The sequence below is a fragment of the Pipistrellus kuhlii genome, unplaced genomic scaffold, assembly GCF_014108245.1.
Source record: "Pipistrellus kuhlii isolate mPipKuh1 unplaced genomic scaffold, mPipKuh1.p scaffold_m20_p_9, whole genome shotgun sequence".
Taxonomy (NCBI): domain Eukaryota; kingdom Metazoa; phylum Chordata; class Mammalia; order Chiroptera; family Vespertilionidae; genus Pipistrellus; species Pipistrellus kuhlii.
In genome coordinates this window covers 29592788-29619522 of record NW_023425595.1, presented here as the reverse complement: position 1 = coordinate 29619522, position 26735 = coordinate 29592788, and the positions used below count along the sequence as shown (strand labels likewise).

The 26735-nt window shown below is 38.3% G+C and overlaps 1 protein-coding gene and 1 pseudogene across 2 annotated transcripts; one reads left to right on the top strand and one right to left on the bottom strand.

Moving 5' to 3' along the window:
• Positions 1-155: 155 nt before the first annotated feature.
• LOC118713340 (interferon-induced very large GTPase 1-like) lies at positions 156-15901 on the bottom strand. 2 transcript variants are annotated; one of them, XM_036427789.1, is made up of 4 exons: positions 15803-15901; positions 9183-9501; positions 5482-5558; positions 156-4098 (listed from the first exon to the last, which is right to left on the bottom strand). In XM_036427789.1, exons 2-4 carry the CDS (start codon positions 9457-9459, stop codon positions 340-342), a joined length of 4113 nt encoding a protein of 1370 aa, XP_036283682.1. In that variant the 5' UTR covers positions 9460-9501; positions 15803-15901; the 3' UTR covers positions 156-339. The 2 variants fall into 2 exon arrangements, with proteins under 2 accessions (XP_036283682.1, XP_036283684.1); XM_036427791.1 differs by having other exon boundaries at positions 9183-9483.
• An 8025-nt stretch (positions 15902-23926) lies between these two features.
• Positions 23927-24965, top strand: LOC118713341 (annotated as a pseudogene).
• The last annotated feature ends 1770 nt before the right edge of the window (positions 24966-26735 follow it).

The following is a 26735-nucleotide window of genomic DNA, read 5'->3' as shown; positions in this document are numbered from 1 at the left end:
TTACTTTGAAATAATAAAAAATGAATTTTACGTTTTGTGTTATTTCTGGTAATTGTTCAATTTCAACTTTTAAAAAATATTAGTTTGGAAACTTATTTACACAGGCACATAGTAATTACAAAACTCCCAGAGGAGATGTAAAATACAATGTTTAATTACCTGGGTTACAAAAAACAAAACACAACAAAACACAAAAATGCTCATTACCGAAAGCAATGTAACAGAGGAGAAAAGCTAAGTGAGGATCTGACCAGCTTTTTGAGTATTTACCCCCTTTTCCTAGGTAGCAGAAACTATATTATACACCAAAGGAAATAAGTCCATGTTTCAATGGTTTTTCTAGGACAACTTAAGTTTAGTAAAAAATTCCTCCCTTTTACTTTCTAGGTACAGGACAGGGTTGTTTGTTTTCTTGAATGTGATGCGCATCTTTTTAAAACTGTTTGCTGCCTCTTGACATAGCTCTAGGGCAAGTTCTAGTTTATATCTGTTTGTCAGCATGAATCTGGCTCCTTGAGATGCATCCTCAGCCTCCTGATTGATCACTTGCAGAATTTCATGGAAATAACTAGAACTATAACCCTCATTCAGTTGTTCTCTTTTATGCATCATTTCTTTAACCAGCTTTACAATTTGAGCTGTTGTCTTGTTTATTATATCTTTTTCAAACTCTTCCAGAGAGGGCCCATATACTTGCAACTTTTGAAAGGTGATAACATGTTTAGAGTAATTGATACAAAACGTTTTCTTTGTATCACGGTACCTAATTTTGTTCACAATATTGGGAAGCTGTTTAAAATGCTCCAGGAGGATGTTCTCTAGCTCAATATCAATATCAGGATCCTCAGCAGGTGGGAGTGTAGCAGGCAATAAAATGGAGATATTCTCAGACCAAATCTTGTTGAAAAGATCTCTCAGCTTCTTATCATGCAGCTCTTTCCCAATGGTGGGCACAGCCATCCCTTCGATTTTTTCTAATAACATATGTTCAAAGTTTAATTGATGCTCTTCCCAAAGGTCTTGTACTTTCTTTCCGCTAATTAAATCCTCACATTTTCTCATAGTTTCTACTGTAAGCTCCTCTTTAAGATTCTTCAAATCATCTTCAAATTTTACTTTCCACTGAGCTAAGATATTTCTATCTCTGTCTTCTCGAAAATATCTTTGGAGTTCTTGCTTAATGGCTTCATGTTTATCTACAATTTTATTGTCGATCAAACTTCTCTTGATCTCCTCAGCTTCTCCATTCCGAATCTGGCTGGACAGCTGATTATTTAAGTCCAGCACATGACTTCTCAGCTCCCAGGTCCACCTGTTGTACATGGTCTCCAGTTTACTCATAGCCAAGACCTCCCGGGTGTTCTTGAACCTGAAAATGAAATTCTCATTCACCAAGGCCCTCCATAGATCCCGTATTCGGATTTTAAGTTCTGATATCTTCAAGATGTTTCCCCTGGATTCTTCTTTGGCATTCTTAAGAATCCTGCTCTTCAGCTTTTGAACATTGTGACTATAGCAGGGATTAGGGGGGGCCATTGGGGGAGAACCTTCCCACAGGTGAGCAAAGTAATGGATGTGGGTCTTGGGATCGAACTGAATGACATCGTTGAAGGTAGCTACATCTGAGCATTGTTCATATTTGGCTGCAGCAAGTGTCATTTCATCCAGTCTCTCTCCCAGCCACCTTCGTCTTTCCATGCTTTGATTTGTATCTATAATTTCTTCTATGTTCTGGTGAACAAATAGGCATCTTGGGGAGATATTCAGTTGTTTCATCCTGAGAAAGGCATGGATGGCTATTTGCAGAATATCTTGTATTTCTGATAGATCCTTCCCAAAAATGTTGATTAGAGTTAGGTCTCCGAGCCCAATGACAAAGGTTGCCAACTCATTCTCCTCATTCTGTGCTTTGTTAATGAGTGCTGAGGCCCGAAGTCCTTCTGTGTCTACAACAAGCACAAAATCATAGCCCAACTCTTCCCTGAGCATCTCTTCCACCTTCAGGAGCTGCATGTAGGCCCCCCGGGTACACCTTCCAGCACTGAGACTGAACTGCAGCCCAAACATTGCATTCAGTAGAGTAGACTTCCCTGAGCTCTGCAGGCCCAGGACAGAGAGAACGAATACTCGTTTGTCTCCAAGTTTCTCAGAGACCTTGTCAAAAACAGCTGCCACCCATTTCAGTGGCACATAAGATGCATCCCCATCCATCAGCTCAATGGGAATCCCAGATATCATCAGGTCAGCAGCCATCTGGGGAAGGGAGACAAACAGTGTATGTGTTTGGGAGGAAGCTTCTTCTAGAGCTTCATAGATCTGGCCAACTTCTCTCATGAGATGTTCAATTCCCAGGGTGGAGTCCCTGATCTCTTTGGTAAGAGCATCTAGCTCAGCCTCCCAGTCTCGGAGGGATTCTCTCTTTGAGTGCTTCTCCTTCTCTGTTCTCACCTGAGCCAACAGGAAACTGTGCTTCTGGTGGAGGTTGTCTAACTCTCTGGTGGTTAGTTGATCTATTAACATACTCAGCCCCTCCAGAAAGTAGAGCTCTATATGGGTCTCTGGGTGTGACTGAAGACTTTCAAGGAAGTAATTTATCAGGTCACTAAGGTTAATAACTTTGTGATACTGTTCACAGCGTATTTTCTGCTTTTCCTTCTCAATCTCCTGTGTGTATTTCTCAATGCTCCTATTTCCTTTTTCTCTCAGCTGATGGAGTTCCTTATCCTTCTTACACCAATCATGCCACAGACTTCCCTGAAGTGGTAGTAACTTTTCCTTTATCTCAGATAATTTCACTTTTCTCAAGATGTCCATAAGGATTTTAGTTCTTTTTTCTGCTTCTTGGCAAGCTTCTTGGTTCTCGTCAATAATAAATTTATACTTCCTAGCAACGTTGGCCCAGTCACTCAAACTGTGAGGAGATCCAGACTTCTTTAGCAATTGTGATAATGTAGCTGTAATTTTACCAGCTAATTCTACCTTATTTAAATCCTTGATTCCAATTCTCACTTTGTGAACAGAATTCCCATCCATAATATTTTCTACATCTTCAAACAAACAGATGAGAGGCTTGGATGAATTCCAAATTTCATGTAAAAGGGAACTATTCACTTTGTCAAAAGCAGAAGTTGACAGGAGAATGACAGTGACTGAGGATACCTCTTGTAGGAATCTAACCTGACTCTCATGTGTTTCAGCATTTCCATGGAGATTGGTGAAGGCAATACAGTTTTCAAATCTGTCCTCAGCTCTCCCACCTGGGAAAAACCAGCAGATTTCCACCATACCTTCTATCAAAAGACACCTATTATTGCCTTCCCTGGGATGATGGTAGGAAAAATGGTCGTGTTTGCCTTTACTCAGAAGTGAATTTAGAATCTGTGATTTAGAAGTAGAGACACAATTTCCAAAGCTTATGAAGGATACAGTGTGTATAGGCTGCCAACTGATCAGCTGGTTATTATAATTCTTAATTTTTTTTTCCCATCCCATTTGTTCCACCTCTTTCCAGCTTCTCCTGATTTGCCTGAGAGACCAAAGAGGAAACTCAATTTGGGGACTGCAAGGACTGGGCACCAAAAGTGGGAGAGCAAATTGACAAATGGAAAGTTTGGTTAAAACATACTGTCTTGTGAAGTCATCTGCACAGTGAAAAATTGCCATTTGTATGTCCATTGGGTGGATGTAAGTTTGTGTTGAAGCTGATTTTGTTTTTTTTATAATGAAAAAGTCCTCAAATGTTCTTCCTAGTTCTGTGGGTTTAAGTGTCTGGGGCCCAGTAGATACTGTATCTAAATTGCCTCTGTAAACCAGGTACCGCAAATGATAATCTAATACCAAAAGTTTCTCTAGAAAACAAACTGGTAGCTCCCCCTCAGCCTTTGGCTGAGTGTCACAGAGGGAGGTCTTATTTATCAAAAGAGTATTGACTTTGGTCATTTTCTTGGGATAATAACTTGCCAGGTTAAGCTGTCTGAGTAAGTGAAGAAAGTGTTGATTTGGGGCTGTTTCTTTTTTATCATTGCTTGATTGAAGCTCTCTGGAACTAGAAGCAGATTCGTTGGATGTCTTCTTTTTGTTAAATATATTTCTAATTTTCTAGAAAGAAATATAGACAATGATAATGACTATTGTCTCTCTATAACAAAGGCTTAAGTTTAACAAGTATGAAGTTTATCAAGTATTAGTGTGTAAATATATTCATTCATTTTCAAATAATAGAGTACTTCTAAGTTTTAGGTAATGGGTTGACCGAGGGATGAAGCATGATATAGGCTGAAGAGCTTAAAACTTAACTATGTAGCTAATTATACTGTGCTATTGTATAATAGAATACTGAAGATATACATAAATGGTGACAAGCTCAAAATGCATTGGCAACATATTTGAAGAAGTGATTAGATTATCTAGGGATGCAAAGCCAGGAAAGGCTTTACCAAACTGATGTAACATATACTCATGGAAGGGGGAAAGGAGGAGAAGATAATTTTTTAAAAAATAGCAAAACAATTACCACAAGGTAGTTATTGTCTTCACCAGTTTGTGCATGCTATATTATTAATTGAGTAAGATTTTATTAGGCAAAGTAAGTGGGTGGATATATTCTAGATAATGAGAAGAGGAAGCACAGGAAAAGATGTCTGAAGGTTGAGTATAAATAGGAATCAGAAAGCAATCTAGTATGTGTGGGCAGAAGCAGAAAATGAAGGTAGTGCTGAAATCTGTTTGGCTCAGTGGATAGAGCATCAGCCTGTGGACTGAAAGGTCCCAGGTTCGATTTCGGTCAAGGGCATGTACCCTGGTTGGGGGCGTAGGGGGTGTGCAGGAGGCAGCTGATCGATGTTTCTCTCTCATCGATGTTTCTAACTCTCTGTCCCTCTCTCTTCCTCTCTGTAAAATAATCAATAAAATATATTTTTAAAAGAAAAAAAAATGAAGGTAGTGAGGAAAGCTGAAAGGAAAACGAATTTGACTCATTTAGTAGCCAACAAATTTTAAAAATATATATTTTTATTGATTTCAGAGAAGAAGGAAGAGAAAAAGAGAGAGACTCATTGATTTGCTGACTCCTGCACACCCTCCAATTGGGATCGAGCTTGCAACCCAGGCATGTGCCCTGACTTGGAATCAAACCTTGACCTCCTAGTTCATAGGTTGATGCTCAACTACTGAGCCATGCTGGCCAGGCGGTAACCATCAATTTTAATAATACATTATTATTATTATTCTCATTTTGGAGAAGAAGAGCTCATTAAAAGATCAAGCAAATGCCTGGTTACACAGAAGTGACAGGACTCATAACCAGGCCTCTCTGGGATCCTGCTTTTCACCAAGACACCTTGTAGGCACATTGTTTCTAATGCCAAATGACTCTGTTATATCAAAGGATATGGAAGCCAGTAAGCCTCTGAGATTGTGAGCATTCTATGGCCTGGAAACCCCTCTCTCTTCCTGAGTAAAGTATCTGGGGTGATTACAAACCTTTTGCAATCCATCTGGTCCTGTTTCTTTATCTTGCTTCCTCTTCTTTGGAGCTTTATTATCAATGGAAGATCCAGCTTTGGAGGGAAAACAAGGTTTATTATTCTCATGATTATTAAAACATGGAGTCAGAATTGTCCTGTTGCTAAAGCTTAGCCTCTTCCCTACCTGCTAATAACCAAGAGTGGAGGGTCAGAATGACAGGTTTGTGGGCTTATTTTGTAGCTATAAGTAGATTAGTTTGTGGCTAGGACTGTGAAACTTCACCATCACTGATGATAGAGCTAAAGGACATTAGGTTCATAGCAAACAGGCTTGTGAAGTTTCCAGTATAAGAAATCGGAAAAAAAAAAAATACTCTATATCACTACACATTTAGAACATCTAACATAAAGACCCTAATATCATTCATGGCAGGGGCAGGGTAGTCCATGGACCACTGATGAAAAAGTGATAATCAGATTGGCGTCAGATTCACTATCAGTAATTACTTATTTCTTTCAAAAATAATAAGGTAAAAGAATTTTCTACCTCAAACCAGTTACCTTTCTAGTTTGAGAAGAGATTAAAGTTATTTCCAGGAAGTAACACCCTTGCAAGTTCACTGTCTGCATACCATTTCTTAGGAAGGCTCTAGGAGGAAATTAGGAAACAAATAGGTGAATAGAAGAGCCCATTAACTTGATAGGATAGTTGAGATATTGGAAGACTATAAGGATGTGATGAACATGCACAAGGCAAAAAATAATGAGAAATTTTCATGAAAGTAAAAGTAAAAACAAAAAAATTATAATAATTAAACTATACTTGATTTTGTTATGACTGGAATTTACATATGTATCAATATAATAGTATAGGTAAGTGATTTGCACATTTAGAAATAAACTATAAATAAAAGTTGAAAGACTTTCATTATGATTTTAAGAAAATTAAAGTTTTCAACTTGATCATGTAAGAATAAAAGTATTTGGGTGAGTTTTGAGCTATTGCCTCTCATAATGGACCAAATTTAAAAGTTAAAAAAAGTAAAATTCAAATGAAAACTTTATATAAACTAAAAATACTGCCATAAGTCTATCTGGAAGAGAATGGATGGGCAAGCAAGAGGTGGCATAAACTGAGCAGAAGGCTCATTGTAGGATAGTAATAAGTTATATTGAAATTATATTGGTATTGATAAACTAATGGAACTAATGGATGTGATATTGATTAACCTATGAAGAGTGGTAAAAGGACGCTTGTTAGAAATATGGCAGTCATTACCATAAAAAAAAAGTTGATCTTTGAAAATAATGTTTTAAAACTCAGAAGAGGGGCTTTTTACAAAGATAAATGTACCCATATGTTATTGCCACATTATTCATAATGGGCAAGACATGGAAACAACTGAAGTGTCATTCAATAGATGATTGGATAGAAAAGATGTGGTACATATATACAATAGAATACTATTCAGCAATAAAAAATAAAAAAGATGAAATTCTGCCATTTTATAAAAAAAACTTTAAACATTTTTAATCTTCACTTAAGGACATGCTTTTATAAATTTTTTTGAGGTGGGGGGAGAAATGAAGGGAGAGGGAGAGAGAAAAACATCAATATGAGAGTGAAACATCAATCATTTGCCTTACACACATGCCCTGACCTGGGATCTGACCCACCACCCGGATATGTGCCCTGACCAGGAATTAAACCTGCCACCTTTCAGTGTATGGGATGATGCACCAACCTACTGAGCCATACCAGTCAGGGTGATGAATAGATCTTGAGAATATCATGCTAAGTGAAATAAGTCAGACAGAAAAAGTTAAGAACTATATAAATTTTGCTGAAAGCAAAATAACTGAAAGCGTATAAAACTGAAAGCAACAATGAGCAAACAAGAAATACAAACAGAAATTCATAGACACAGACAATAGTAGGGTGGTTACCAGAGGAAAGGGTGTGGAGATAGTAAAGGGTAAAGGGGGTCAAATGTATGGTGATGGAAGATTTGACTCTGGTGGTGGGTGCACAGTGCAATATACAGACCATGTATTGTAGAAATGTACACTTGAAACTTATATGATCTTACTAACATTGTCACCCCAATAAATTAAATTGAAATGAAAACAATGGGTGGCTCAGTTGATTGGAGCACTGGCCCATACACCAAAACGTTGCAGGCTCCATTCCCAGTCAAGGCACATTACCTAGGTTGTGGGTTTGATCCCCAGTTGGGGTGCATATGGGAGGCAATCAATCAATGTTTCTCTTTCACATCTATGTTTCTCTCTCCAAAATCAATAAAAACATATTTTTAGGTAAGGATTAAAAAGAAGGAAAAAAAAGAAAAATTGAGTTCAGAGAGGTTATTTTATGAGAAAAGGGTCAAGGTTATGTTTTAATTTTTAACTATATACATGAATAACATTTTGAACAAAATAAAAATAAGTATTTAAAATATATTTTTAAAGTGATAAAACTCTTCCCATAAATTAACATTTTTAAATGACCATAATTCATGCGCTGGTACAGTAATTCTAGAAAATTATTTAACTGCTTCCAACTTTTAGGAATTTAAGGGAATGAAATAACACACGCACCATGATGCATTATGAAGGTAATTTTCACAACATTCTGCATTGTGTTGATATTTTGGAAACACTAAAATGTCTGACGTGGGATTTTTGGCAACATTATTGAAGAGCACCAACAGGATGGAGAATATGTAGCCATTCAAAATAGAACCAGGAGCTAGTGAGCAGAGACGAAGGAACCGCATAGAGTCCCCTGTGGCAATAGTATTAGCAGGGACAGAAGCTACATTCATTTTCCAGTGGCCATCTCTAGTGCCAGCCTCAGGCGGGAGGTCGGACAAGCTGTGATGTCTACAGCTATCAACACAGACATTGGCATCCTCCTGGGCTACTTCTGTGATGTGCTGTTGGACTTGGTGCCTGGCTCAATAGCCTCAAACCTGATTTTCAAGCCCTTCTAGAGCTTATGTCAAATACCCAATATTCTTTAGTCAATTCTACTGTATAAGAGCAGAAAATATAAAACAGTACTTAAGAATTATTGATTAAGACTACGGGAAATGCTTATTATGTTTTAAGCCAAAAACCCCACTGATGATATAAAACTGTATAGTCATTGGACTTTGGAATACTGCCTTCCTCCCTACCTTACCACCACATTGATAGGGTTCTTGTCTAATAACTAGAGAAAATGAAAGGACTCTGTATAAGCTTCTTATTCAAGACGCTCCCGGGAAGACCCAAAGACAACCGAGAAACTAAAACAAGGACAATAGAGGCATTTTTAGCCCGTGACACCACAGCTACAGCCAACAGTAAGCAGAACTTAACTCCAAGCCGGACAAACATAAAATCTCACACTAAGGGGCGATTTACCTCAGTTTCTTTTCCTAGTACATTATGTACAATTTTGATAAGTCACAAGGCACACTATAAGCAAAAAAAAGGACAGTTTGAATATACTGAACAAGTATCAGAATCAAACTCAAGCATGGGTGAGAGGTTGGAATTTTAGATGTGAAATTTATCTCAATAAATAAATCTTAAAAGTGCCACGACACACAGTTCTTTTTATATTTTATGCTGTCTCTATGTGTATTCAATTAATTAAGATATGAAGATTTCAGAAAAAGTCTTGAGTCATGTCCAGCAAACAGAGGAGTAGGTTAGGTGTAGACTCACGGTTTTCTATACCCTGACTTAACTTCTCTGCTAGGTTGCGCTGGCCTATGGTTATCAGGACCTCCTTGGTCACAATCCTGGAGTATCCGTCCCCGTAGAACTGTATCAGTAGGTCAGCAAGTTTCACTCGGGATGCTTGATGGAGGGTGCTCCGAGGTATGCGGCGGTACTCCTCAGAAATAGCTATGTTTGCTAGTTGAAACTTGAACGTTGTGAACTCCTCCTCTAAGAGGTCCTCGAGGATGTAAAGAAGAGTTGTCTTCGAGTTGCTCCCCATTCTGTGCAGCTAAATGCTGGGAAACTGATGATCAGGCAGTTACTGACGTGAAACAGAGAGTTGGTTATGGAAAATGATAGGCATGATGGGAAGCACACATGAGGCCAGTGGTTTGAGAGAAGTGAGGCAAAGAAGTGGAAAATATGAACTGATAATACATGTCCTTTTTTTTTTTTCCTAACCCTCACACAAGTATATTTTTCCCATTGATTTGTAGAGAGTGGAAGGGAGGAAGAGAAGGAGGAGGAGAAAGGAGAGAAAGAGGATGAGGAGGGGGTAGAAGGAGGAGGAGGAGGGGAAGGAGGGAAGGAGAGAGGAAAATGGATCTTAGAGACACATTGATTGGTTGCTTCCCATGTGCACCTCAATCAGGGTGGGGATGGAAACTGCAACCCAGCCTTTGACCATGACCTATTTGTGCATGGGCTAATGCTCTAATCACTGAGCAGCACTGGCCACGGCTGGTAATACATGTAGGATATTCCTCAAAGCTTTGGGGCTATTTACCTTGCCCCCTCACTCTCCACAATTGTGCTCCACTGCTGGAATTCTCAAGACTCTCTATTAGATGATGGCTGTTTGTGGGGAAGAGACTGAAATTGGGGTCTTATGGAGGTTTGTGTTATGCAGAAAAAAGGAAAGAAAATGTAGCCATGCTATTATTCAGTAGGTAGGGAAAAAAATAAATGCAGCCCTGGCCTGGTAGCTCAGTTGGTTAGAGCATCAGCCTGCTATGCCAAGGTTGTGGGTTCAATGCCCAATCAGTGCACAGGTCACATACAGGAATCAACCAATAAATACATAAGTAAGTAGAATAATAAATTCATATTTCTCTCTCTCTCTCTCAATAAATTAAAAAAAGTTTTTAAGTAAAAAAATGTTTTTAAAAAGCAAATGCATTATGGATAGGGATAGCGAATAAAAATATTTATACTTTCATTACTTGTATATGTTGGGTAGATTAAAAGGGATTTTAGGAGATTAAATTTGCACGTGAAAATTGGTATAAATAATAGGGGCATGGAAAATCACTTTCCTGATTTTTTTGTAACGTATAGGATCCTCAACCTTTTGCTCTGCTTCTTACTCCTAAAATGTAACTTTTATAGGTATATAAATTTTTTATGATAATGCTATTATTATCACCACCACTTATTATATCAGCAAAACTACTGTCTTCGCCAATCTATCTCTTTTCTCTCCATCAACCCTGGCTATTCTTAAAGTTACTATAAAATGTCATTTTTTTTCCCCCCAAAGTCTATTTTTTTTCTCCAAAAGATGTAATGCTACCTATCTTTCAACATTCAACAATATTTATGACACATATTTTGTCTTGTAATTATACTTATCTATGTACTTCAATCATTTTCCTCTGTTAGTAACACTATGCATTAAATGGGCAACTAGTATGTATTGAACATCGTTCATATCATGGGCAGGCTGCTTTGCACACTTGATCTCATTTATTTATTTTATTTTTTTAATATATTTTATTGACTTTTTTACAGAGAGAAAGGGAGAGGGATAGAGAGTTAGAAACATCTATCATGAGAGAAACATTGACCAGCTGCCTCCTGCACAACCCCCACTGGGGATGTGCCTGCAACCAATGTACATGCCCTTGACCTGAATCGAACTGGGGACCTTTCAGTCCGCAGACCAACGCTCTATCCACTGAGCCAAACCGTTTTTGGCTTGATCTCATTTATTTTTAACAAAATTCCAATTAGAGAATTTTAACATTGAAGCTTGAGAATGACATTATTTGGTTGAGCTTTAGTAAGATTACTGTGTCACTTGCATGAGGATGGAGAATAGAAATTACAAGGAAGAAGGCAGTGGTAAAAGTTAAGAGACTGTTACAATGGTCTAAAGAAATGGTGACTTGGACTAATAGTTTAGGAAGGAAGATAATGAGGAATGGTCAAATTCAGGCTTTATCTAATAGGCATAGCTAACTAGAATTATTGATAATTTTTTTATGGGCGAAGGAAAGTGAAAACTCAAGGATGTCATAGTCAGCAGGATTCTCTGGGTGCGAATGCAAACTGCTTGTGTGGGCTATAGGCCTAGAGCAGGGGTTCTCAACCTATGGGTCACAACCCCTTTGGGGGTCGAACGACCCTTTCACAGGGGTCATCTAAGACCATAGGAAAACACAGATATTTACATTACAATTCATAATAGCAAAATCACAGTTATGAAGTAGCAATGAAAATAATTTTATGGTTGGGGGTCACCACAACATGAGGAACTGTATTAAAGGGTTGCGGCATTAGGAAGGTTGAGAACCACTGGCCTAGAGGCTGGAAATGATCCTGACTGATAGCAAGTAAGAAAATGGGAACCTCATTCCTACATAAGTTGAAGTCTGCTAACAACCTGGAAGAGGACCAGAGCCCTGGATGCGAATTTCAGTTTGTCAGCTGATTGCCACCTTTTGAAATCTTGAGCAAAAGATCTAACTAATTCAAACCTGACTCGTGACCCATGAAAACTGTGCAGTAATAAATGGGTCTTATTTTAAGCTGCTTAGTTTTATGGTAATCAGTTATGCAGAGATAGAAAATTAATACAGCTGATTTCTAGGATTTTGACCTGAGCAAATAGTTATGATGGGGTTGTACTTTAATGTGGTCAAAGTTTATAACAGGCTTATTGGAGTTCATATTTAATTTGTAATGCCAATTAGGCAAGTAAGTGGCAATGGTAAGTAGACTAAAGTGGGGAATATCTTTTAACGGATGAGTACTTAAAGGCATGGGACTAGTAAGCTTGGCTAAAGAGAAAGGATAATTAGAGAAGAAAGAAGGACCCTGGAAGAGAGCACCATTTAGAACAGAGGTAAAGGAGACTAAAAAGAAGCATCCACAGAGGAGGAAATGGGGAATGAGACATACTTGGGATCCTGAAGCCTGGAGAAGGAAGTATGTTATGTAGGGGTGTCGAACTCAATCAGAGAAGGGGCCAAAATCTAAAATCCAGCCTAAATCGCGGGCCGAATGGTTTACTGAACAGTCATAAACTGTCATTGTGATGGAAACGCAGCGGAGTGCAGTGATGACAGCGCGGTGCGGGCCACATTGCAAGGCCTGGCGGGACGGATTTGGCCCGGGGGCCTTGTGTTTGACACATGTGTTATAAAGGAAAGTGTAGTAACCATGTTAAATGCTTCTGAGAGGTCAGGAGGATAAGGATAGAAAACTGATCATATGTCTTTTAAGATGAAAGCCACTGATGACCTTGATAAAAAGCTATTCCCATGGGTGGAGAAAAAAAGCCCAGTAGAAGTGGGTAATACTTAATATTTTTTGCTCTTACTATAGCAGAGGAAAGAGACTATCACAGGAATAGACAACGTGCTTAAAGAAGTTTAGTTTATGTGTTTGTTTTAGGTATTGGCGATATTAAGATATTTGATAGGAATGATCCAGCCGGGTGGGGGAGACATTTTTAATGAAGGAGATTGTATTACTTTTCTATTGATGCTATTAAAAATTTATCATAAACATAATGGCTTAAAACAACAAAAAGTTATTTTATATAGTCTGGAAGCTGGAAGTCTGCAATGAGTTGCATGGGGCTAACATTGAGGTGCTAGCAGGGAAGAATCCATTTCTTACCTCTTCTAGCTTCTGCTGGCACTCCTTGGCCTGTGGTCTCATCATGCCAGTTTCTATGTCACATTACTATCTCCTCTTTCATAATAAAAAACTCTATCTGTGTGTCTCTTGTGTGATCACCTTTAGGTCCTTTTTGGGTAATTCAGGATAATCTTCCCATCCCACAATCCTTAACTTAATTACCCTTGCCAAGTCTCTTTTGCCATATAAGGCAAAGTTTACAGGTTCCAGGGATTAGAACATACATATATTTTGGGGAGGATCATGATTCAGTTTATCATAGAGGTAAAGAAAAAAATTGCAAGGGTCAGAGAGAGAGACAAAGAGAATGAGAATTAATGTTGTGATCCAAGTAGGAAATGGTGTGGGACAAAGGTAGAACTCTGTTAAGAAAGACAGAGAAAAAGATATAGAATCAAAACCTCATTTAAGAGTTCTAAAAAGTAGGACTTTTTGTTTGTTCATTTATAGTCTCTTGATGGAGGAAAGAAAATTTACATACAAGAATATGCATAGCCGAAGCTGGTTTGGCTCAGTGGTAGAGCGTTGGTCTGTGTACTGAAGGCTCCCAGCGTTGGTCTGCGGACTGAAGGGTCCCGATTCCAGTCAAGGGCATGTACATTGGTTACGGGCACATCCCCGGTGGGGGTTGTACAAGAGGCAGCTGGTGGATGTTTCTCTCTCATCAACGTTTCTAGCTCTCTATCTCTCCCCCTTCCTCTCTGTAAAAAAAATCAATAAATATATATATATATATTTAAAAAAGAATACAATTAGATGGGTTTTGGGAACTGTGTATACTTCAGTGAGTGGATTTTTTTTTTATTGTTTGTGGAAATGGGGGTCTTGATATTGTTTCCTAGGTTTATACCTAATTGGGTACTTTACTGAGACTGGGACACTACAACGTATAGGGCAGGTCTGGTGGTGGAGGAAGATGATTGATTCCATTGTGATACATTGAGTTTGAGGTTAACATGGGTGCTTTGTATTTTCCAGGCACTCTACTAATTAATATACATGTATTGTTTAATTTTTTACTTACAACAATCCTAGGAGGCAAGTTATTATTGTTTCTGTATTTTATAGATAATAAATCAGAGATGTAACTTGTTCAAGTTTCTATGACAGCCTTAACTACCACATCTACTATTAAGCTGGTTACACAGTCCTGTATTTCAGAAACCTATCTGGACTGAAGATTTAGATTAAGGAATAACCAGCATATAGATGATAATAAAAATCATAAAAATAGATAAAATCACTCAGGTATGGGCTGGAAATTCCCTTGCAGCTGGTATCACCACACCCCACATTACTCAATAACTTAAAAAAAGTTAGTAGGATAATGGCCCTATTCATGCTGAGCAGATATTCAGCTGTTAGGTTGTGGTATGATCTTATCAGCTATTAAGTATTGAAATATGGTGCTTGCATACTAGAGACATAGATTCTTCCCTAACCCCCGTTTACCTCCTACTACCTTAGTTTTCCAGGCTCTGAGGAGCCCTGGGTAGGCTCTGCCAAGGAGGAATAATCACAATTTTATTTTTTAAATAAGCATTTATTGATTATATTTTGTGGTGCTATGGCAGATGATGGGGCATAAAAAAGAAATGGAATAACTTTACCAACCTTAGGAGATTTTGAAAAATGGAAGACACAATGATGGCACAGATATTATTAAACTTAATACAGTAATTTTGTGTGGTGTAAGAGTCCAGAGGATATAGCAATTGTTGCCATTCATTCAATTTATTTAATTAATTCATTCAATAATTATCCAAAGCTGTTTTAAAGGATCTGGTATAGGCCAGGCAATATATGTTGGGGTGTCAAAGACAAGTAAGGCAAATTACCATTCCCCAATTGCTCAGTGTCTGATGGGGGATCTCAGCACAGATCTCTTTTACTATTGTGCTTTAGGACAAAGATAGGTATAGGCAGAAGACATGATTTTGCCCAGTTCCCATGACAATGACAACAAAAAGTGGGACAAGACTTCAATGAGTTGATAGAAAACATTCTTATATATAATCAATAGGAGTTTCTGACTGCCATGGGAAATTACCTTGGGTATTGTCTAAGCAACCCTTCCACTTCACAGATAAGAAATCTAGGACCTAGAGGTAGCATATGATAAGCTTGTTTCACATAACATGTTAGTTAGTGGCTAAGCCATGTGTCCAACACAGTCTCTGAGTCTGTCCAGAGACCTTCCCTAAGCTGCACACTGTCAATTCCTAGTTGAGTTCAGGCTGACCCAAGTTGTAGTTGCACTTTGTGCATTTAGATTATCAGGGATAATTCAGCCTTGGAGTTCTTGATGAGGATTCCCTCCCTGGGTTCCTAAATTTGAGCAAAGAGCCCCAAACCATGTACTACTTAAAGCAGGACCTTACCGAATTATAAGACAAAGGAGACAAAAAGACAGAGAGTAACATGGGAGAGCCAGAGAGAAATCACAATAGAGCCATAGAAGATCATGGAGGGGTAGTGGGGGGATGAGAAGGGGAGCAGGCAGAAAGGAAGGAGATGGGAGGGAGAGGAGGAGAGACGAATGGAAAAGGAAAGCAAAGAGAAGAAACATGTCGACTTCCTTACCTAATACAGGAGAAAAAGAGGACTGGGGCCTCCCTGATCTCTCAGTCCTATGTCCCATTTAAGGGAAGAGACTCTCACTCCACCATGGGCCCCTGCAAAAAGAGTATACTCACCAGTATGAATCCTAGATCTTTCTTCCAATTTTGTCCTACACGGAGATGGAAATTTGCTCCGTCAAGTAGAAGAAATCTACCTGTCTTTATGGATTGCGGTTGTACAGTAAAAAACTAGTTTGATTTTTTTTTTTTTCTAAGTGATTGAGTAATGTGGGGTGTGGTGATACCAGCTGCATGGGAATTTCCAGCCCACACCTAATGAGAGAAAAATGAGAACCAGAAAAAGGATGAAAGTGTTATCTCATCCCTGATTTAAAACTTTTTCAAGTGCATCTCATTATTTATTGAATCAAGTCCAATTTTTTGGAATTTAAGATCTTCACCACCTAGTTAGTGGCAAGAGCATGGATTGGATACAGACTGATCTAAGTGTTTTTAATTACAATTTGCATTTAACATTATTTTGTAGTAGAGGCCCGGTACATGAAATTTGTGCATGGGGAAGGGGAGTGTCTCTCAGCCCAGGCCACACCTCTCCAATCTGGGATTCCTCTCACAATCCAGGACTGCTGGCTCCCAACTGCTCGAATGCCTGTCTGTATTCCTGATTGCCCCTAACCATTTCTGCCTGCCAGCCTGATCGCCCCCTAAGCACTCCCCTGCCAGCCAAATTGCCCCTAACTGCCCTCCCCTGCAGGCCTGGTCACCTCTAATTACCCTTCCCTCCCAACCTGATTACCTCTAACAGCCCTCCCCTGCCAGCCTCATCACCCCTAACTGCTCTCCCCTGCTGGCATAGTCCCTCCCCCCAACTGCCCTTCCCTGTGGGCCTGGTCGCCTCCATCTTTCCTCCTCTGCTAGTCTGGTCACTCCTAACTGCCCTCCCTTGCCTGTCTGGTCCCTCTCAACTGACCTCCCCTACTGATCATCTTGTGGCAGCCGTCTTGTGTCCACATGGGGGCAGCCATCTTTGACCACATGGGGGTAGCCACCTTGTATGTTGGAGTGATACTCAATTTTCATATTACTCTTTTATTAGATAGTATTAATTTCAAGTGCACAGCACAATGGTTAAACAATCATATACTTAACAAAATGTTTCCACTCCAATATTTCAAGTGCCCACCTAGCACCTGAAAGTTAACTAGTACTACAACATTGTTGATATTTTCTAGGCTTTACTTTATATCCCTGTGACTATTTTGTGACTACCAATTAGTACTTTGAATCCCTTCACCCTTTCCACCTAGCCCCCTCACCCCTCTCCCCTTTGTCAGCCATCTGTCTGTTCTTTGTATCTACAAGTCTGTTTCCCTTTTGTTTGTTTATTTTGTTCTTTAGATTACACATATAAATGAAATCACATGGTACTTATCTTCATCTGGCTTATTTCACTTAGCATAATATCTTCTACATTCAGCCATGCTGTCACAAATAGTAAGATTTCATTTTTTTAATGGTTAATATTCTATTGTATGTATGTATCACAGCTTTTTTATCCACTTGTCTGATGATGAGAACTTGGGTTGTTTCCATAGCTTAGCTATTGTAAATAATGCTGCAATGAACATGGAAGTGAATATATTCTTTCAAATTACTATTTTGGGTTTCTTTGCATTTATACTCAGAAGTGGAATCTCTGGATCATAAGACAATTCCATTTTTTAATATTTTGAGGAAGCACCATACTGTTTTCCATAGTGGTGTTACCAGTTTGCATTCCCAGCAACAGTGCAAAAGGGTTCCTTTTTCTCTAAATCCTGGCTGACATTTTTTGTTTGTTAACTTATTGTTGATAGCCATTCTGGCAGGTGTGAGATGATGTCTTATTGTGGTTTTAATTTGAATTTCTCTGATAATTAATGATGTTGAGCATCTTTTAATATACCTATTGGACATCTGCAAGACCTGTTTGTAGAAGTGTCTATTCAGGCCTTCTGCCCACTTTTTAATTATGTGTGTGTTTTTTTGTTTTGTTTTTTGTTGTGTGTGTGTGTGTGTGTGTGTGTGTTTTGAGTTATCTGGGTAATTTATAAATTTTGGATATTAGTCAGAATAGTCTAAGTTTAAAACCCTGTGTGATCACTTGCTAATTGAAATAGGACATGTGACTTTGCTTTTTAAAGTTTTTGTCTTCTCATTTGTGAAATGGGAATAATAACAGTACTTATATCCTAGAAAGTTAAAAGAAATAACCATGTTACTCACATAACATAGTGTTTGGCTTTTAATTACTGCTCAACAATAATTAGCTATTATTTTTATTATAGTGGGGAGTCCTACTGAAGGACTCCTTAAGAGGGAGAGAAATGTCAGACATTTACCTTGAATTTGTTGATACTAGCTGGCTTCATTAGGAATTGTAGCTATCAGCACCATTTATTCTCAGATGGGTAATATCATTCTGGTTTTGAGAGTTTAAAAAGAAAACCTTCACCATTCCTTACCTCAGTCTAAAAAGAAAATTAGTTTCATTAATTATGATATTTCTGGACCCTTGAGACAGTGGACACCAGGAACAGAATGGGCCTAGCAATCTTGAGCAGTATCAGTACACATTAACTGACAAAGCTAGCCAGGTAAAGTATAACATTGTGGGAGGATCCAATACTGTGGCTTAGGTAAACACCTGTACTGCTGCCTCGCACAACAATTACCAAACTGCAACTGGAAGACAGAGCAGACATCATCCAGAATGACCAGAAAATTGGCCAAGTGAAAATTCTACAACTAGAAGGAAAGAGAAAAGGACACTGAGACTCAGTGGAGGACAAAGGTGTGGAGGCCCTGGTGCATGCGGAAGGGCGGGCAGCTGAATGTGCGGCTGGCTGACTCAAATGGAGGGATACAAAGCCTCCCTCTATGCTGAACTCCAGTTCCGGGCAAGATTCAGGGAACCCAGGCTCATATGGGGTGAAACTGGACTGTCAGGAAAAAGCACACTGAGACTTGGGAGCTCTGGAAGGCAGAGGTGCGGAGGAGCGGCACATCTCCTATGGACTCTTTCCTTATAAAACTGCCAAGATTTCTCATTTTCCAAGCTAATGTTGTTCCTGTTCAGAGGGTAAAAGATCCTGGGTGATATAGCCCATAGGAGTCAGCTTCCTGTAAGTTAGAGGGGGGAAAAAATAGAGAGGCTGAGAATGGATATGAAGTGGCCAAAAGAAAAAACCCAGAAAAACTGAGAGACTATCTGACCCAAATGAGGGAGTTAAAAGAACAGAGCCTCATTAGCAGACAGAGGAAGAACAGGCCTGGATAGAACAGAACAGAAATTGTCATGATCAGCAAGCAAGATTCGGCTCCCGAAGTGAGATAACAGATCTAAAAAACAGGGAGAGAGGGAAAGTTTGAGGGAGCATATCCAAGGACTTATGGAGAAGACACACATACCTCATATACCTCGTGAATAGATCTTATCTGTTTTCTGTTTCTGAAATCTTTATTTCAGAGTAGCTTCAAGTGAAGTTCTTGACCATCAGTTGGCACACTGAAGAAGCAGGCCGCACAGAAAAACAAATTCTAAAAAGTCCGGCCACACTCCCTAATTTTACATCACAGAAGAGATATAAGGTGTTTGTGACACAATTTCATGGTTATTCAATCAACTGTTGAGTGAGACAGAGTGTGTCATATGGATGAGATGGGAACCAAATGCCTTATTTTAAACACCTAATATTTATTTATACATTCCCATTCATTTTTTTTATAGATGCTGTGCTTCTCCATGGGAAATTTAAGATAATTTTAAAAGAATTTTATCTACAAGACCACATCAATTAAAGGTAAAATAAAAAAAAGGAAAGCAAATGGGCACAAGAGAAAATGGTGCTTCTGTTATTTATTTCTGCATTAAAAAAAACAACAACCCAGAACTACTATCATTTATTTGGCTTGTGAATCTATAATTTGTGTGAGGGTAGCTTCATGATGTTTGTGGGCATAGACTATATATAACTTGAATATCTTTGGGGACTCAATGAGGGTTGAGTTATTCCTCTTTCCCTCCATCAGGCTTCTCAACATGAGCTAACCTGACTGTGTCTTAGCATGATAATCTCAGGATAGTTGGACTTTCATGGCATCTCAGGGCTGAAGACAGAATCTTAATTAAAAAAAATAGACCAATTCCATCCATGCTGCTGCAAATGGTGAAAATTCCTTCTTTTTAAAAGCAGCATAGTATTCCACTGTGTAGATGGTTTTCTAATCCACTCATTTGTTGATGGTCACTCAGGCTGTTTCCAAATCTTAGCTATTGTAAATTGTGTGAGCATTATGCTAAGTGAAATAAACCAGTCAGTAAAAGAAAAATAACACATGATCTCACTCATTTATGGATAATAAAGAACATTATAACCTGATAAACAAAAAGATACAGAGGCAGAGAAGCATCAAACAGACTGTCAAATTACAGCAGGAAGGCTGGGGAGAGGGGGAAGGTAAGAGATCAACCAAAGGACTTATATGCATGTATATAAGCATAACCAATGGATGTAAAACACTGGGGAGTGAGGGCATGTATGGGAGTGAGGTTGGGGGCAATGAGGGGATATGGACACATATGTAATACCTTAATCAATAAAAATAAAAAGAAAGAAAGAATAAAATAAAATAACAACTGCATAACAAAGAAAGAAAAAGTCCAGGTGAAAGCTGTAGGGCCTTTTATGATCTAGCCTCAGAAGTCATCCACTGTCACTTCCCACAATGCTCTAAACTGGTTAGGGATGAGGTTTCCTTTATTGATTTTCACTGGAGTAAAGCTCATTTTTTATTCCAGCTTTATTTGAGATTTATCATTGTGTAAATTTAAGGTGTACAAGATATTGATTTGATATGTTTATATATTGCAAAATGTGTACCACCATAGCATTTACTAACATTTCCATCCTGGCCTCATTTGAACTTAAACCTCGATATTGCTGGCCAAGTGTTCAGAAAAATGAAATTATATATTTGAACACTGACCAGAATATAACTCTGCTGTGGTCATTGCTGAAAGTAATAACACTATTTGGCTCTGATGGATTTCTTAGGGGCCAATTTCTTAAGTCATGAATATGTATGAGTATAAAGACAAGTTACAGTTAGATGTTTTTGGTAGCATTGGACAGTAGGGGACAGCCTAAAGGGATTACATTTGGGATGAGGAAACTAGGGCAGCAAAGAGTCTTGATGAAGAAGTGAAAGGACTTTTCAGGGATAGCCTTGAATGTAACTGAGAGTTAAAAGGATTGGTACAAGACTAGGGAACTATCTCCAATAGTTCATAAAGAAAAGAAAAAAAGAAAAACAAAAACAAACTAGCAAGGAAATAATGACCAAGACTCAAGACTCTTTGTAGATTATTATCTAATTGACATTATCTGAAAACTAACCTTAGCCAGCTTCATTTATGAACATGTTTGAGATTGAGGATAATTTCCTCTGTCTCTTGAGCATTGCTTGGGTTTCCCTGAGCCAAATCCACCAGCATGAATGAATTTTTTACTACTGGCTGCTGCTATTAGAATTAAGAATGAAATTAAATTGAAGATTTAAAAGCTCTAGAGCTTTGGATTCCACCTTGACAATTGATATCTGTGTGACTAGCAAGTTACTTAACATCTTTACCTTTAATTTTGTCAACTGTAAAATAGAGATTTGAAAATATATTTCATAGGATTGTTGTTAAAATTAAATAAATTAATACACATAGACTACTTAGGACAGTGCCAGGAAACTAAGCACTAAATAAGTGTTGTTCTTTATTGTGGTTTTTTTTTTAATATTTTTATTGATTTTTAGAGAGAGAGGAAGGGAGAGATAAAAACATCGATGAGAGAGGAACATCATGGATCAGCTGCCTCCTGCACAGCCTTTACTGGGGATCGGGCTGACAACCCTGGGCATGTGCTCTGACTGGGAATTGATTCAGTTATCTCTTGATTCATGGATTGATGCTCAGTGGCTGAGCCACACCAGCTGGGCAGTGTTGGTTATTATTATCAAACACAGCTGGGACTCCCTGGCTCAAGAAGGCAGCCTAACCAATATCGCCTCTTCAGATCTCTATCTTATGTCCCATACTTTTCTCTTAGTTTAGGTGCCTGAAAGCAGAGCCCAAGAAAAGAGTTTGGGTGTAGGTAGTTTATTTGAGAAGTAATTCCAAGAAGTGCTCTAAGGAAGCAGTAAGAGTGATACAGAAAACAACTAAACACTTCTAAAGTGTAGATTAATGAAGTTGTTCACAATGCATTCTCAATGGGGACAATATAGGAAGGAGAAAAAAATCTTAGCTGTTGGAATGGTTTGTGGCCCTCCAAAGGGCTGCAGTACAAAAGTAAATATGTTTATGTGTGTATACTAGTGCATATATATACATATATACATCTACATATATAAATAGTATATCTGTGCTATTAAATTATACAAGGGCTGAAACCGGTTTGGCTCAGTGGATAGAGCATCGGCCTGCGGACTGAAGGGTCCCAGGTTCGATTCCGGTCAAGGGCAAGTACCTTGGTTGCCGGCATATCCCCAGTAGGAGGTGTGCAAGAGGCGTCTGATCAATGATTCTCTCTCATCAATATTTCTAACTCTCTATCCCTCTCTCTTTCTCTCTGTAAAAAATCAATAAAATATATTTTTAAAAATTATACGAGGGTTATGAGGAATGATGGTTAGGAAAAAAATTTCAAAAAAAGTTCCATAGGGATTATAATAATAGTAAGAGTAAAACACACAGCTACAGGCAATCAGAGCTTAATTCCATAGAGATAAAACCTCTAAGAAGCATACAGAATGCCTTCCAGAAGTGTCTGGTGTATTTATTCATTAACTCCCATTGCCCATTGGTTAAAGGTTGCCTCTGGGACAACCCATACTTCCAACACCCTGGGCAGAAAGAAAGCCAGAGTGATGGTCCTTGAGGAAAAATATCAGTGGTGCCTGGTGAATCAGAACTGTCCACCACAGCTGAAGCTGGGCTCAGAGGTGAGCTGAGATTGTGTACCATGAGCTGTAAAATTTGCTAATATCCAATTCACATGTTCAAGCTCCTGCTTGGTCCTGACATCTTTCACTCGAACAGGCACTAAAGTCTCGTTATGTTATGTTTCTCAGTATTAAACTTTTCCTTTGTCATATGAAATGTTTGTACAAGGGCCAGGATTATGGTGCATGGGTATACAGCTCTCTTTTCTTCTTTTACCCTGTTTGTATTGTTATTTAGGAAGCGTCTTTATTAAAAACACTAGGGACAAAAGCAAGGACTAATAACAAAAATGTGTCTATTTGATCTCCCAAACTATATTTGAACCTCCTTCTCTATTATGGACATATTTTTCACTGACCTTTGTTTTTTATTTTGAAACTAGAGGCCTGGTACACAAAATTCATGCATAGGGAGAGGGTTCCCCTCAGCCCAGCCTGCACCCTCTCCAATCCGGGACACCCCCTCTCATAATCTGGGACCACTGGCTCCTAACTACTCATCTGCCTGCCTGCCTGATTGCCACCAACTGCCCTCTCCCCCTGCTGGCCTAGTCGCTCTCAACAGCTCCCCCTCTCCTCTTCCCCCCCCCCCCCCTCCATAGGCCTGGTCACCCCTAACTGCTCCTAGTTTTCTTAATTTATCTTCATAACAATATATACATAAAGAAAGAAATAGCCGAAACCGGTTTGGCTCAGTGGTAGAGCGTCGGCCTGCGGACTGAAAGGTCCCAGGTTTGATTCCGGTCAAGGGCTTGTACACTGGTTGCGGGCACATCCCCAGTAGGGGGTGTGCAAGAAGCAGCTGGTCGATGTTTCTCTCTCATCGACGTTTCTAGCTCTCTATCCCTCTCTCCTCCTCTCTGAAAAAAATCAAAAATATATTTTTTTTTTAAAAAAGAAAGAAATATATAGACATAGATGATATAGATATAGGTAAATATAGATATAGATAAAAGGATTAGATAAGAAGCCATATTGAGTGCGAAACTCAGACTGCCATGTAGATAAAGTGAGGAAAATGTGCTTAACAGCTATGTATACTGGTGGAAACACAGTATGCATCCTAATGCTAACTGGCACCTAGTAATGAGCTGAAAACCAACATTTCAATGATGTGCACTTGTTAACATTGTACTTATTTATAAATCATGTGAAATTGAAAATTAAGAATGTATCTGTTCTCTTTCTGATGATAGGTAAATAGGAATAAACATCAATGGGAGGAGACCAAACTTCTGTGGCTGAATTTATTTTGCTGAGACGTTCACAGGACCCAAAGACCCAAATTTTACTTTTTTTAATGTTTTCTTAATCATTTCTGTATATTTGGAAACCTGCTCATAATAATCCTTATTGAAACTGAATCTCAACTTCCACCGCCATGTACTTTCTCCTTAAAAACTTGTCCTTTGCTGACCTCTGCTTTTCTACAAGCATTGCTTCCCAGATGCTGGTCTATTTCCTTATAAAATGAAAGCCACTTCCTTTGCTCAGTGCTCACTACAGATAACTATCTTCCTCCTAGCAGGGTGTACAGATTGTGCACTTCTGGTGGTTATGTCTTGTGACCTAAGTTTGCAAGCCCCTGCACTACTCCACTATCACGACTCAGGGGATTTGTGTCTGGATGTCCTGGATCAGAGGGACATTTGTATGTTCAGTAGACAGTGCATTTACACTGTATCTCCCCTACCAGACACAGAATGTAACTCATCATTAATTTTGTGAATCTCCTGCATTCTTGATGCTGGCTTCAATAGACACCTACAATGCTGAGAGGGCCCTCCTGTCAAGGGTGCGATTATCCTTTTAGCACCTGTCTCCCTCATCCTAGTCACCTATTGGCACATAATCTCCACTGTGATTAGTATGCAGTCAAGGCATTCTCTACCCGTGACTCCCATTTCACTGTTGTGGTTCTCTACTATGACTCTGGACTATTTATCTACATTAGACCGACTTCTAAAGCAATGACTTCAATATTGAACTCCATCATTTGCAGCCGGAGGAACAAGAATGTAAAGGCCACTCTCAGGAAGCTGTCTGGAAAATAGTTCACCGTCAGAGAAAGTAATTTCTGACATTTTTCTTTAGTACTTGGAACATTGTGATTGATAAGAATAGCCCCTATTAGCCCCATCCTTTTCTTCTCTTGCTTTATTTGCTTCAATTGATTTTTTTCTCCACAAATATTCATTAAATAACTACTCTGTGCAAACACTGTGCCCAGAACCTCACAATAGGAGTGAAAATTAATTGCTTTTCTTAAAAGAGCTTTCAACCCACTAACAATATAATACAAACATAGAGATAGTTATTTTTAAAGCTAAATAAATAAGAAATATTTAAAGCAAAAAGAAAAAATGTTGTGCGAATCAAAAGTAAGGACAATAGTTTATTGGAAGACTAGGAGTATTTTATGAATGGGACTTTTAAAATGAGACTTAATGTTTTAGTGGGATGTGTGAATTCAAAAGCAGCAATGGGCCAGAGAAAATGCCTAAAGAAGACTATCACACAAAGCACAGAAATGGGTGGGTGAGAGTGTGTGACAGAAAACAAAGTTTGGAAACAAGTTATGCATAAGATTATCTAATTTGTACTGTATTCTTAAGAGGTTTTATATACAAGATTAACCAGTTTGACCTGTCGGCAGAATTGAGAATGACTTGATCATGCTTTCAAATAAGGAGCTTCATTCTGAGAGACAATGACTGAATGGAAAAGTAATCTTGACAATTTATATAATCACAGAATCACTATTCTTCAGAGGATTTGTGTCCTAGATATTCTGTTAGATTTATCTATTAAATCTGTGATGTTCAATATTTAAATAAAAATTTTCATCTTATTTAAAAATTTTAAGACTGAAGGGGTCTTATTTACCATATTATTTAACTATTTTATGCTTTAATCTCTGTAATTTTCTTAATTAACATACACGGAGTCCATTGTATTAAAATCTATAGTCATTATATTCCAGCCACAATTTTTCTTCCTCAAAAATGTAAAGCTCATCCTCACATCCAAGTCATTAGAAGAACTCTGCTGTTCACTTTGTCTGAAATGCTTGCCAGTTATTCTTGGCACACCCAACTCATCCTCAACAGTGTGAGCTCATTCTCAATACTATTGTCAGCTCTCCAGAGGCCTTTTCCAAACATCCAGTCTTTGGCAATACTCTTTACAGTCACTATCTCCATTACTGTGTTTTATCGTGATTATAGGACTTATCTATGAAATTCCTTTGTTTATTCATTTGGAAACATCTTGATTAAAGCCAAATTTAAACCTAAAATTAAAATAAGATGAAATGATTACGTTAATAAAAGATTATCCAAAGTCTATCAAGGAAATCTGGCCATAGTGGTATGTCATAAAAATACAAAATATTGAAAAAATAAGGAGTATTTAATCGCAGCAAGTGTGAAAGAATACTCAAAAAGGCTGAGGATTGCCTGACCAATGTTGCTCAGTGGTTGAGCATAGAACTATTAACTAAGAGATTATGATTTGATCCCAGTGGGGGGCATGCAGAAGGCAACTGATCAATGATTCTCTCTCATCACTGATATTTCCATCTCTCTCCCTTCCTCTCTGAAATCAATAAAAATATATTTTTTAAAAGAATAAGGCTGAGGACTGAAAGTAGATTATTTGGCAAAAAAAGAAGAGATATTGAATTTGAAACAATAATTTTGTTCTTTAATTTTTAACTATAATCCAGTCAATTTTTCTTGGGAATAAAAATCCTGATTTATAAAATCAATAAGCAATTAAATTAGATGATATTTAAATTTCCTCATAGTCCTAATTAATATAAGACCCATTTGGTTTTTTAATAATTCAGAAACCTAAACAAGGATGGTTGAATTAATATTGAATATTTATTCAATTGTCATTGAATTTGTTATTAGGGCATTGCTGAGCCTAGTGAAAAGCTAATCAGCTGAGATGGAGTAGGAGATGGTGATACTGGATTTAATCAGCTAAAAAGTGAGTGAAACTTCAA

Excerpts from the sequence above, each read along its gene's own strand:
- LOC118713340 (XM_036427789.1), bottom strand. The coding sequence starts at position 9,459 with ATGGGGAGCAACTCGAAGACAACTCTTCTTTACATCCTCGAGGACCTC. Across the intron at positions 5,559-9,182 it reads AAGTCAGGGTATAGAAAACC|CTGGATCTTCCATTGATAAT; the intron begins GTGAGTCTACAC and ends TTCCCTCCAAAG. Across the intron at positions 4,099-5,481 it reads GACCAGATGGATTGCAAAAG|AAAATTAGAAATATATTTAA; the intron begins GTTTGTAATCAC and ends ATTTCTTTCTAG.